The sequence below is a fragment of the Odontesthes bonariensis genome, chromosome 3 (genome assembly GCF_027942865.1).
Source record: "Odontesthes bonariensis isolate fOdoBon6 chromosome 3, fOdoBon6.hap1, whole genome shotgun sequence".
Taxonomy (NCBI): domain Eukaryota; kingdom Metazoa; phylum Chordata; class Actinopteri; order Atheriniformes; family Atherinopsidae; genus Odontesthes; species Odontesthes bonariensis.
Genome location: NC_134508.1, coordinates 14,260,422 through 14,273,385, shown reverse-complemented (window position 1 = coordinate 14,273,385; position 12,964 = coordinate 14,260,422). Strand labels below are relative to the sequence as shown.

Below are 12,964 nucleotides of genomic sequence, written 5' to 3'. Positions count from 1 at the left end.
AATTATAAAATATGACACCCCCCCCCTTAAGTTTCCTAACTTTAAACTGCATAAATGACAAAGTTCCCACTTTCGCATAGGAGTTTCCTTCATCCGTGTAAAAATCAGGCTGCTGATGGACTGCTGAGCGCACGTTTGTGACATACACAAGCGCACACACGCCCTTCCCAAATACGGCAGTAAATCTCCAGTGGGATGCCAGCGCAGGCAGTCCCCACAGGCACAATTTCACAACTGGGAGCAACCAAATTGAAACTATATATGAGCTGACACTCCAAACAGCCAGCACCACTCGCTGTAGGCAGGACCACATAGCTGGCTAATAAGACTCAATGGTTGCTCAACCGTTGGCTAATCGCTTAAGACAGAGCTCCATGCTGATGCCAACAGAGCTCACAAAGAGAGAGCAGATTTGATCCAGTTCCGTGCAGCTGAGTCCCAATCATCCCAGACTTCAGCTTTACTTCTGAGATGCAGAGAAATCTTTCACGGGTTTCAAGAGATTATTCCAAGGCGTTAAGCTGCAAGTGGAGCAATACTTACAGGTGCAAGGACACGATCTTGGAAGAAGCCTGTCCTAAATCTGGTATGGAGGTCAGCTCATTGTGATCCAAGCGTCTGAAAGTGAACAAAACCACAAGCAGCAGGTCAGGGAAGAAAAACGTGCCAAAGGAAATTCAAACTAGAAGAAAGAAAGTACAGACACATAAATGACAAAATGGTTTCTGGAAAACATGCAAGTGAAGACATAAAAGGGTCCTTAAACATTCAAACGAACCTCGTGCTTCTTGCACGTCTCAAGTAATCGATGAGAGTTTATCTTTCTCAACCACATAAAGATGAAATCAATATGTGCATAAATCAAAAGATTTCAAATACAAGTTGTCACGTCTGCCGCAGAGCAAGAGGCAAGTCATCCTTTTAAACACCAAAAATAACATGGGAGTAAAACAGATGTCCAGGAGCGTATGACTGGTCGGCCAGCCTGCCAAAGATGTCACCAGTGTGTGTATTACCGGTTAACTCATGCATCTGTCTGTCTGTGTGTGTGTGTGTGTGTGTGTGTGTGTGTGTGTGTGTGTCTCTTGTGTACTGGTGCTGAGTGACACGAAGCCAAGCCCTCTCCTCACCATATAAAAAATTTACAAGGCCGGTGTTGGCCACAGTATCGGGTGGTGGAGGAGGAGGGGGGGCGGCTTAATATAGAAAACCACCACTTAATTCTCAATTGGCCTTAGTTCAAGGCAACACATAGGAGGATGCTGCTAGGAAGTAACAGTGGCAAGCATGGGTGACGTTAGTCGCTATTAGGTAATTCATACGGGTGGATTAAAACAAAAAAATAAATAAAAAATGAAGCATTTTAGGGACAATTGATGAAAAGAAACAAAAAGAAGTAGTCCATCAAAGAGCGCTCAGAGGAAATCATGCCTGAGTATTGTGTTGGTGGCTACTTACAGTTCTCTCAAGTTGAGAAGGTTGGCAAAGGCTTCAACACTGATGGATGTCAGTTTGTTGCGGCCAAGATTTCTGGAAAAACAAGAAGAAAAAAAAAACTATATATTATATTCTTACAATATGAATATGATATAAAAAAGGTGCATTTTTCCCCCCCCAGCTGTTTAAAAAAAGGATCCTGATCAATAGCAGCAATTACGGTACATTTCCTATTTGACAAATAGCCTCATCCATCCACATGCGCCCGCAAACACTGCAGCACATAAACTCAGCCAGCCTTCAAGTAGGACTCAGATCAATACCATCGATACGGAGCGCATACTCTCTCCGGGCTCGCTTTCCAAACATAACCCAGAGGCAATTCATCTGCACCAGTCAATTTGCACTCTAGGCTAACAGTGTGTTTAATAGCTGGCACTTGACTTGTACAGCAGCTTCTTAGAAAGTGATTTGTCCAGTGATAAAGCGACACCACCGGCAGACAGCGAGCGAGAAGGTTGGGGGCCTGGTAGGTGCATCTCTCTCTCACACACACACACACACACACACACACACACACACATCTGCATTTCAGATTGAGTTTCCCACACCGTATGAATTTAGCTTCTTTCACGCATAAACAAGTGTCACCTCTGTCACACACACGCCTCCTGCCTGGCTGGCACGCAGCCTGCCTGTTGGCAGAGAGGAGGCCGCAGAGAGAGCAGTGTTTGCGTTTGTGCGGCGGGGTTAGGCTGGGCGAGACAAAGGGAGCCCACAGCTCCGAGCCGCCTGCCTCCCGCCCCTCCATCCCTCTGTCCAGACGTGAGAGACGGCAGAGGAATGTTTCACAGGCCTGCCGAGAGATGGCCGCTTGTTCCCAGAGACCGGGGACACTTTTACCTGATGCAACACATTTCTCATTCTCTTGTGTTGCTGTGGCCTTAAAAGACCAGTGCAAGGGAGAATACAGGGGAGTTTGCAGGCTTAGGCAGAAGCAATCTGCAGGAACGGATACTTCAAAAAAAGTTTGCCCTCTTTGAGGCTGAGGTTAATAGCATGGCAAAAAAGTCTATTTGCGTCATGCACCATATTGCTTTTAAAAACCAATCAATCTCAATCACCGTCTAACTTGACAGATTTTACTTTCTTGTCTTCTGTGCTCAATTGCAGATAATGACAGTCTCCTTCCCCGATCCTTTCTCTCGAGGTGTACGTGTGACGAGATAATAGCAGAGCATGCGTCTGCCCTCCAGGCGTGAGCCTGACAAGGAGGCGTGCATAAACGTCTATGTCATGATGATCATGTACTGGGGCACCTCCTATTGTGGCTGAGATTGTTGAATCATTGTCCCCTGCAACAGGAGGCAATTACCAGGTTATGGCAAAGCATACAAAACAGCGTTCCCCACAAGCTGCCTCTGCCTGGAGGTACGTGTGATCAGCCAAAACACACAGAGACGCACACACAGCACAGACGCGATGAACTTGGTGGAGTGATCCAGTCATCTGGGAAAGCAATCAGAAGTTTTTATTAACATGCTTTTGGCACAAAACCGGTCCAAAAATGTTACTAGTCATAGATGCATTACAAGAAAATAAGGTTTCATCCAAAAGCGTCACCATTAAAAGAGCTCTGTTAGCATGTAAAGGTGGAGGCAATCTGCTGAGCAACACAAAGAGCAAAACATGGAGGACGAGGAAAGAAAGTCACGTTTGAAAGCCAAACTTGTCGTACCGGTGCCAAAGGCCACAGCAACAAACAAAACTGGTCTTTTGCGTGTGTGTGCACGGCCCTCCTTCTCAGTCACCTATGCTGTTTACACAACTGAGTCTTTCTCTCTCCACTTCATCCAGACAGATTTATTCCCTTTCGTATCAGATCAGATAAGTTTCACCGCGTTTTAACACCTACTGCGGGAGGAGATGGTGATAAGGATGGTTTCCCTCTCGCTCCAACTCCCTCCCCCCACCTCCCTCTTGAGAAGGAAAGGGGGGACGAAGTTAATGCTTTCCAGAAAGTTGACCTTACAGCTCAGGCCGTTTCTGGAAGAATTTGCTGTGACGGAATCGGAGCTTTTGCCCGCCTCACAGGTGGAGGGGATGTGGGCTTGAAACGCCAAAAGAAGCAAACGCGCTTGGAGGAGTGGGAACTACCAAAATATCCGGTTAGAGGCTCAACTGGGTGTAATATTCAATGATCTTCCATAAGTTTGTCATATAATTTAGCCGGCTGTGAAGGAGGGTAGATGTGTATAGTTCACATATTGCGGCAAACATATTGCCGTAATTACATTCTCAAACGTTTTTGAATGCCACATTCCATCCATGTGGTATAAAAGCCTTAATAATAGGCAGGATTATGTGACAGAAGGATCAAAATCAAAAGCACTGCAAACCACTTAACCAAAAAGAAGTCTGGGCGAGTCAAAGCTGCACGTTTTGCCACAAACTTCAAGCTGCTCCGACTGGAGTGCTTCAGAAAGGTGGGCATTTTGTACATTTTCATGCTTTTTCTTGGGAAACCATTTGCCATCGGTGAGCAAAAGGGTCAGCAAAACACAGGAGACATGAAACAGAGAGGGCAGCTGGAGGGAGGGAGGGTCATCTGGGATGAAGAGGAAATTTTACAATCCCGTCTACAACCCCCATTCAGCTGCCTCAGCCCAATCCAACATCAGGAGGAAATGCCTGCTCTATAAAACACAAATTTAACTTTACCGTCAGAGATAAACCAGTACAGCTATTCAATGATTAAAGTCATTAATGACTTTCCTATAAAAAGCCATGTCTGACTAAGCGACCGTCTTTAGAAGAAGTGTAGGGCCCAGCCTTAGAATATCACCATGCAGCTAATGTGACATATAAAAGGCTTTAAAAAATAGCTGCGTTATGAGTGCCGTGGGAGTACCAGAGTGATGTCATCGCATATGACAGTATGCCTGTAAGTCAGCGTCTGTGTGTGGGAGAAGGGAGAAGAGGGGGAGCCGGAGCTTACACATACAGAGATACATCATCATTATCTTTCCCATTTCTAAAACAGATAAACGGAGTGTGAACTTTGCTCGTTGAAAGTGTGAAGTGTTGTCAGCGATGAGCCTTCCACAGTCCAGCTGCGAGACAAAAGACCTTTAATGTGGTCCATTTCAGAGCATCATAAACCTAGTCAAAGAGTAACCTGCGTGTCAGGGAGCCAGACACACATATACGCACTGCTCTTCCTGCCATTAAGGGCCAGTTTATAGCCCAGCAACTGCAGTGAGAGTGTACACAAAGCTGACACCAGCTCCAGGCCACCAGTTTACACACAAGACATACAGGGAGGGAGAAAAGGAGCTAATATCTTATCGGCTTTGACAAGGTTAAAAACATAAGCCAGCCGACAAGATTTGCTATAATTATGATGAAACTGACTTGCTAAATTCTAAGCAAAAAAAAACAAACAAAAAAAGCGAGTGTGAAATGCTGAAGGGGCGAGGATTTCGCCATTTGCAGAAAAGATTTGAACCCCCCTCCCCACACACACACACACACACACACAGACACTCAGTTCCACAAAGAAGCAACTCCAGCCTTTGAAATCAGTTGAGCCAAAAGCACCGACTCCGTTTTCTGAGGGCGGCCCACATCTTGGGGCCACGTGCCGCCGCTCTCTTCGCCGCTGATCTGGGGCTGGAAGCAGGAGAAGGAGTGAGGCTCTCCAAACAAACAGGCGCAGGGCTGGGAAAAGTGTGCACTAGCCCGAGGCATCGCGTGAACCCATGGCCGGGCCAAGCGACGCCAGCTTGGACGCTCAAGAGGTACAATAACACTCATGCTGTCCACACAGCATGCATGTTTATGCAAAGTTAGCCCATGTCCACATAGGATCATGCTCCTGCATTAAAAAATGGGTTCTATTGCGATGACAATATAATTTCTTACAAATGGCGCCAGACATTATGAGCGGAGGGAAATGAGTGTTCCCAATTAATCTGAAAGAATAACAAACAGGCAGTGTCTCTTTAGCGGGGCTATTGTTGTAGTACTACAAGACAGCTGAACTTGCACTCTGAGCTTCAAAGAGAAGAAAAAGATTGTTTTATCCAATTATTTTCCCCACTGATGTTTATTTTACTTGCAGAGCAATAATTAGCCATGATGATGATAATTTAACGTGAAGGAGTCTAGACACTGGAGCTCCAGCTCTCCTCTGCACACCATCAGAGAGGTGCGGGATGAATCTGATCCAAGTCTCCCCTCGAGCCTCCACGGCCGGCGTGTTTTCTGGGCAGAAGCTGATTCACTTGCGCAGTACCTCTCACTCTGTCCAAGTCACGCTTTTTATCTTCCCCAGATTTCCAAACTCCTAACAGATGTAGAGAGTTCATAGATGATTCATTGACCAACTCTTCTTTGTAGACACTGACTTCAGGAAAAAAAAAAAAAAAAAAAAAGGAAAACGAAAAGAAGAAGAAGAAGAAGAAAAAAAAAAAAAGACATGGCGCCTTCAAATGTCTTCACAAAAGTGCCATCTATTCTGCTGACTGAATGCCTGCAGAGTGACTTGCGGCAGCAGCTGTTTGATTGTCATTAAAGCCAGAGTGTGGCCATGAGCTCACTCCATATCTTCATGTTTTTGTCAGACTTTATCCGTTGTTACGAGAGTAGAGGCTCAAGCTTAGCTGTTTCCACCTAATTTGTTCGCAGCCAACATTGGTGCACGAATGACCTCAACCTATTAAAAAAAAGAGGATCATTCATAGTGATAATTTTTCTTTTCTTTTTTAAAAAAAAAAAAAAAAAAAAAAAAAAAAAAAAAAAAAAAAAAAAAAAAGGAAATTTCCTATATGGAAACTATGGTGTTTTTACTGACAGCCAGATAAAGGAGGGAAAAAAAGAGAAAAAGAGCAGCTGATAGCAATCATTGCCAGTGATTACAAACCCTTACCAAACCCTAAAGTTGGGACTTTAAAATATCTGCCAGAGGGCATGCGAGTCATGAGGCCAGCAAAACTATGACAATAAACAAACTTGGTATAATCACTCCCCAAACCACAAAATTACAAGGCTGCGGAGTGAGAAATGCCCTGGAACCCACAGGGGGCTCAGCCTTGCTGAGTGGTGCTGCTGTTGCTGCATCTCTGGCCCGACCACTGAAACACTCATGTGTTTCAAGAGATGACACATTTCTGCAGCTGAGCGTACACACACGAGTCCATCCTTCCGTCAGGTTCAAAACTCACACCATTAACTGCCGTGACGGAAACGTCCAACAAAGGGCCAGCCTTTGGACTGGTTTAAATTATTTTGGCATATCTGTTAATGGGTTTAGACAGAGTAAAACAACCTGAAGAATAAAGGTGTTGCCAGAATGTGCTGCGACGCTCCATTTCCTCCGGGTTTCTTGTGTCTGTTACAACATGTGTGACGGCGGTTGAGGTTTCTGACCACTGACATAACTTTTGCAAACTAGTGGCCCCAGCCTGAAGGCAGCAGCAGCAGCAACAGACCATGACATTAACAAAACACTTCCATGCAGTGGGTGGAACCCCACCCCATCATATCCCCCACCCCCACCCTCCTATGCCAGGTGATGTGAAGCCACCCCCCCCCCCCCACCGACCAGTCCCACCAACAAGCCGGCTGAGCTCCACGTGCCTGTCAGGAAACCACCAGCACAAACCCATTTCCTGAGGGTAGAAGCCAAAACCAGCTGTTGGGGGTTGGTGATTACCAACAGGGCTCTAACTGTGAGGTTTAAGGCTATGGCTTGAGGTTGAGTCGTAGCAGAGCGCTCGCTGCACGCCAAGCAGTACGGCGACACAACTGGAAACTTGGGGGAAACCTCACAGGAAGCTGCCGGATCATTCAACTTTGTGCATTTAGCAAAAGGCTAAATACAGACAGATGAAAATACAGACAAAGAAAAAGCAAATGAGATTTTACAATCTCATGCGAGAGTAGATGGAGACACACCAGCAAACAGACATCCAATATCTGCTTCATCTCTTTCCAACGCAGTAATCACAGCCAAAATTAGTAATGCTCATGCTTTTATTTACTTGAATAAACCCATTACACCGGTGGCACTGTGGGTAGAAATGCTTTTTATACACATTACTGCACCTGCAAATAAGATAAAACGCCACTCCTGAGAGGGAATATGTGACTGAGAGTGAGCACACTTGCTTTACATGTTGTTAGGCCATTCATCAATCATAAAGAAAAGACAAACACATGAGACTAATGGTCGGTTTTCTAAATGTCAGGCGCATGGATGAAAAACAGCGGCAGATGTGTTTGATGAAGAATTTCATAACAACGGAGGCTTTAAGGAAGTTGGAAGTCTATAATCTTAAGTGTTCGCTGTAAACACCCGAGGTTGTAGGCAGAGGTGAGACAAACAATTGCTTAAACAATAAAATGGGATCAGTGTTATTGGAAAACACAATGACTCCAAATAAAAGCGACTAGCACTGTAGGAAATGGATATTTTCTTTATTTGAAGGTAAGTTCCACATGGTGACCAAGACATCTTTCCTGGCTCAGCCTGCCCTGCAATGCATGTTACAAGATGTTTTTTTCCTTGAATCCTCATCAAGGCCCCTTTCTCAAAGAGGACCATTTAAATCAGGGTCCTGAAGGACAGTTATTTTGACAACTGGAAAGCATCAGTGCTTTTTTTTTTTTTTCCCTCCACCGAGAGCCTTGGTCTTATTTGTGTCTCAGAGGACTTAAAGACGACAACTGATGGATGAACCACGGGCCGAAACTTGCCCTTTGGCCACCTATCTTCCCCGGACAAACAAGTCACCAAAAGCACCTTTCTGTTCCTGACAAATATACCCGTACTTTATACGGTCGGCACTGCAGACCTTAATTAGTCAACGCAGCACCAATGGCCCGTTTTACATCTTGCAACTGAGTACCCATTCAGGCTCCGCGAGCGCAAGAAAAGGCCAAATCACACAAGACATCTATTTTATAACATTTAATTGGTTCGCACACACGGCATTTTCACCTCGAGGGTGACAAACAGCTTCACAGTTGTGTCACTGTTGTAGAAGTTGGGAAAAAAAAGAAAAGATAAATCACCAGAAATTGTTTTCAGTGGAAAGGCTCCACTCACAGCACTCCGTCCAACATTAAATCACTTAAAGAGGCAGCTTGTGGTTATACACACATACGAGTCTGACATTTCATATTTCCACTTTTTGCCCAAGAGTGCGAAACGGTGCCAATATCATCTGCCACCTGCAAAAGACAGGAAAAAAAAAACAAAAAACAAACAAACAAACAAACAAAAAAAAAACTTGCAGAGGCTCCGTCTTTAAGGAAGATTTCCACATGCAAGCGGCTCTATCGCTGCAAGCCCTGAGCTTCGTTACTGTAATCCCAATTTAAGAGCCTGAACAGATATAATTGCAACAGTACATGACAGCGCAATCACTCTTCACCCACACATAAGGGTGGGAAATCCTCTTTTATTTAGCGCTGGATTTATGCTCTCTGCTTGAACGAGCGGAACTTCACAGAAGATAGAGCTTGGAGGGCGTTCATCTTTAAAAGTTGCACAAAGACACATGTTTATGAATAATTCAAGGCCTTCCGGCTGATTAGTCACTGCAGTTGCACATGCTGCAGTCATTTATACCACGTATGGATATAAAAAAGGTGCTTCTGCGGTTTTCCCTCAAGCACAACATCTAGAACGGTGAGAGAGGGAGGGAAGCTGGAGTAGATGGCTTATTCGACACCCACAATACCGTCCTTCTTAACCAAACTACTGCTGCTGCTTCCTCCCTGGGGAAAACATAACAGAAACAATTGATTCCACACTGATTTCGCTTGGCTCAAATGCCCCAAGGTGGAGATGGACAAACAGAGTTTGTTTAAAACCCTCAACTATGCACACTAGAGCAGGCAGTCTACTTTATTGGCAGCCTTAAAGTGTTACTGTTGCACTGAACCATAACCACTTGTTCTTGCAGCTAACAATTTGCAAAAACACTGCCGGCTTCCCGTAATCTGTCCAAACCACACAGCACACAGACACAACAGAACTAAAGTGTATCCACTCATGTGGACAGACCTGCATAAAGAACTTTATAATGGGATCACTGGGCTACAAGTCAAAATGCCAAGACTCGTATCTTTGGGTTTACAGCAAACGTGTAGTAATCTGGCTTATTTACAGATCCCAGAGGAATAGCGCAGGTTCCCTTTGAGTTACCCGCCAACATAATCAAGTTGTGTGGAACTATGCAACCGTAGGTGTTTTAAAAGATAACTCAAAGCCATAAAGCCATTCCCTTTGAAAACAACAAGATTGCGGGTGCTTAAATCTTGACCGATAAGGTTTGGATGAGATAACAGAAGGAGGCTTGGAGCGACACAGCGCTCACACAGGATGCTATCTTCACACAAACCAAAAAGTTTGGAGCAGCTGTGTCACCCGGGACGTTTGTCCCACACTGTCCACGAGGATAGGAGGTGCAGTGTGCATGCATGATAAACTGCATGCGCACTTGATCTTGGCTAAGTGGTGCTTCAGGGCAACGGGGCTACCCCGGGCACAAGTGCCGTTATTCATGTTTCTAGAAAGTCTTTTAAAAAGTTGCATTCCTGACTTCACAGGGAAAGATAAACTACCTCACACAGGAACCTGGGAGCCAGAGCAGCCTTTTGGTCTTTAACCTCAGGTTCTCAGCAACACACACACACACACAAACAGATGGTGAAAAAAAAAAATCTGTAACGAGATGCCTATTTGTTCACTGAGGATTAGCAATTACCACTGCACGTAGCGGCTGCAGTATGCTGCAGGGAGAGCCAAAATGTTGATTGGGAAGATAGAGTTGTGTTGTCTGTGAGTAAAGTGTGTCATTCAGCTTAATAAGTGCTGAAGTTCCCTAAACACTGGAGGATGTTTAATAAAAATGTCCCAAATGAGCTCATTTCCTAAATGAGCTAGCAGACAGGGTACCAACTGTTGTCAGTCTTACCCTGGCTGGGAAACTGATTCATTTACAAGTAACTTAATTTATGAACGATTGGCTTACAACAAACGGGAATGTGGATAATACCTGTCATCAATCTGACTGAATAATGCAGAGGTTTATTCGCTATGGCATGTTTGTCTACTCACCCCGAGGGAACAGTTTGTCCATTCTATCTCTGGAAACATGAATACATCTTCAGAAAGCTGCATTGAAATGAAGTCATTTATGTATCCGAAACTGTGAAAGATCTAAATAGTCACTGAGAGGGAAGACGACCAACCTTCTGAAAGTAAATAGGTTTAGCAGGACGGTCATTTTAAAATGGGGCAAATGGCACAATTAATTTGATTAATGCAAACAAATCAGTCTGCATTTATTGGGGGTGATTCAAATCTAAAACATAAATATGAGTGTTGATGCAAATTTCAAACAAGAACACTAGAGCTCTGCTCTGCACAAGGATTCAATGTAGTTTTAAAGCGTTTCCCTTCCAAACATTTGAAGAGCTTTTAGCTAATGACAGCACATCAACCTCTTCTTGTGGTGATGAAACACTTCTAGTGAGACAAGGATAACCAAAAAAAAAAAAAAAAAAACACAATGAATCTATCAATAACACATATGGCCAACTGTGAAACTCAATGCTTTCGTTTCGCCAAGCTGCTCTGTGGTGAAAGATTATCGCGATAGTTATTCCATAAACTGGATAAAACAATCCTAATTAAGGACCTAAATTATGTCTGAGGCTTGCCTGAACAAAAAGTGATGGTGGTTAGTGGTTAAATTAGTCCCCAACGCGGGGTAAAGCGACCTTCGGGGGGGGCTCACATTTACATAGCCTATACGTGAAGTTACAGAGAGTCATGGCAAAAGATGAGTTTCGCTACTTACTTAAAGTTATAGTTCTAGCTATGACGAAGGTATAGCTGCCCTGACAGCAGCCCTCACTCCCCTATTTTAAAGTGGGCTTAAACCAGAATCACAAAAATCCTCTCCAACAAGATTCCTGGGGCAGAAAATCTATCAACAGGGGTCCTTTGCTTATTTTCAATTTAGCTTTCTTTCACAAAAAAAACCTCCTCAGCTTCACATTGTTGTTCACTTTTCTCTTCTCTAGAAAACACTGTCACCCGTTATGGACTGGTCAATAAATAGGCAAGGGCAACTAAGCGCTTTACTTACAAGGAAACAGTCCGGATTGGAAGGTCCAGAGGCGTAGCCGTCAGCTCCAGATTGCTACAGTCAACTGAATCTCCGTTGCACGTACAGTTCTGGGGACAAGGCGTATCTGAGCTCAATCCATAACTGTTGAACAGTTCGACTGATAAAATTAAATAAAAGAAACAACGAGACATATATCCAAATCGTCCCAGGGACGCCGCCATTTTGTATCCAGTTTTAATAGCGCGGCCGCTGAGGTCTCCTTGTGCCCCCACAAAGTGGAATATTATTGTTGCTTCGGCAAAGGTGAAAGCCTTTTGCAGCACATTAAATGTCTTCTTGGACTGCCGAGGCTAACATGAACGGCGTTGTTGCCGCAAAACGTCTTCCGTCCCAGCAAGATTCATGTTTGACCCAAGTCCCCACTCCAACTTTCTCCTTGGGAGTCGCGACGCGGGCTTAAAATCAAAGATGAGACGGCATTACTACCCTACGCGTCGCCCTCAACTTAAAATTAAGTTGCCAGAGTGTGTCCATAAAAGGGCGAACAACTACTTTCTCAGCGAGGCCGCTGCTTTTAGCGACACGTTGGAAAACATTGAACTGCAAAGTGTGTAAAGGACACTGCGCCCGAGTGGCTCTTGGAATAAAAGTTGATGTGCCCACCAGCCGCAGAACTGCTTTAAACTTTGAGTCACGACTCACAAACTTCTGACGGCGTTGAAACTGTCCACCACTAAGTTGAATCTTTGGCCAATAAGTCAGGACCCGCAGGTGTAGTGGTGAAAACTCCAGCGTTGATCTCTCAAACCGTGCGCTGCATATCTTCCAAAACCTGAACAGCACTTCACCGGGATACATCCAACTTTGAAATGCGCACTCCCATCCAAATAAACTCGACCAACAGTTTATCAGGTGCAGTCTGCGGTCACGAAATCTCGACGATCCGATTAATAGCAAAATAAGTAGCCCCCTCCTCCTTCCGACCGTGAATTACCACAATGAGTTTTCTCCTTTCCCGAGTTACTTTTCCCTTTTTTTTTTTTTTTTTCTGGGTGATCGCTCCGTAATCCCACGTTGGAAACACAACAGCCATTCAAAGATCCTCCCATAGCTCACTCTGATTGGTTGGTGAAATTTGAGCACCTGACCTGATTGGCCGGTACGGGTTCTCCCCGCATCTCGGTGTTGAAGAGCTTTTGAGCGTCTGTCACTCAGCGGTCGCTGGACCCGCCTATGTTTCCCACCCCGGGGTGTGAAACCGCACCACCTCCCCTCACTCTCACTGCTTCTTAAAGAGACAATCGCACAGATCAAGCTCTGTAATCGCATTATAACAAGCCATAATAACATAATTGGTTGAATGCCCTAACAACTCCATT

The 12,964-nt window shown here is 44.7% G+C and overlaps 1 protein-coding gene across 1 annotated transcript in view; it reads right to left on the bottom strand.

Annotated features, from left to right (window-relative positions):
* lrig1 (leucine-rich repeats and immunoglobulin-like domains 1) overlaps positions 1-12,668 on the bottom strand; it is a 31,229-nt gene extending 18,561 nt beyond the window's left edge. The window contains exons 1-3 of the mRNA XM_075460416.1: positions 11,604-12,668; positions 1,459-1,530; positions 544-618 (exon numbers count right to left, since the gene is read on the bottom strand). Coding sequence (XP_075316531.1) covers positions 544-618; positions 1,459-1,530; positions 11,604-11,806 — 350 coding nt within the window. The 5' untranslated portion in view covers positions 11,807-12,668. The remainder of the gene's footprint in view (positions 1-543; positions 619-1,458; positions 1,531-11,603) is intronic.
* Between the last annotated feature and the right edge of the window lie 296 nt (positions 12,669-12,964).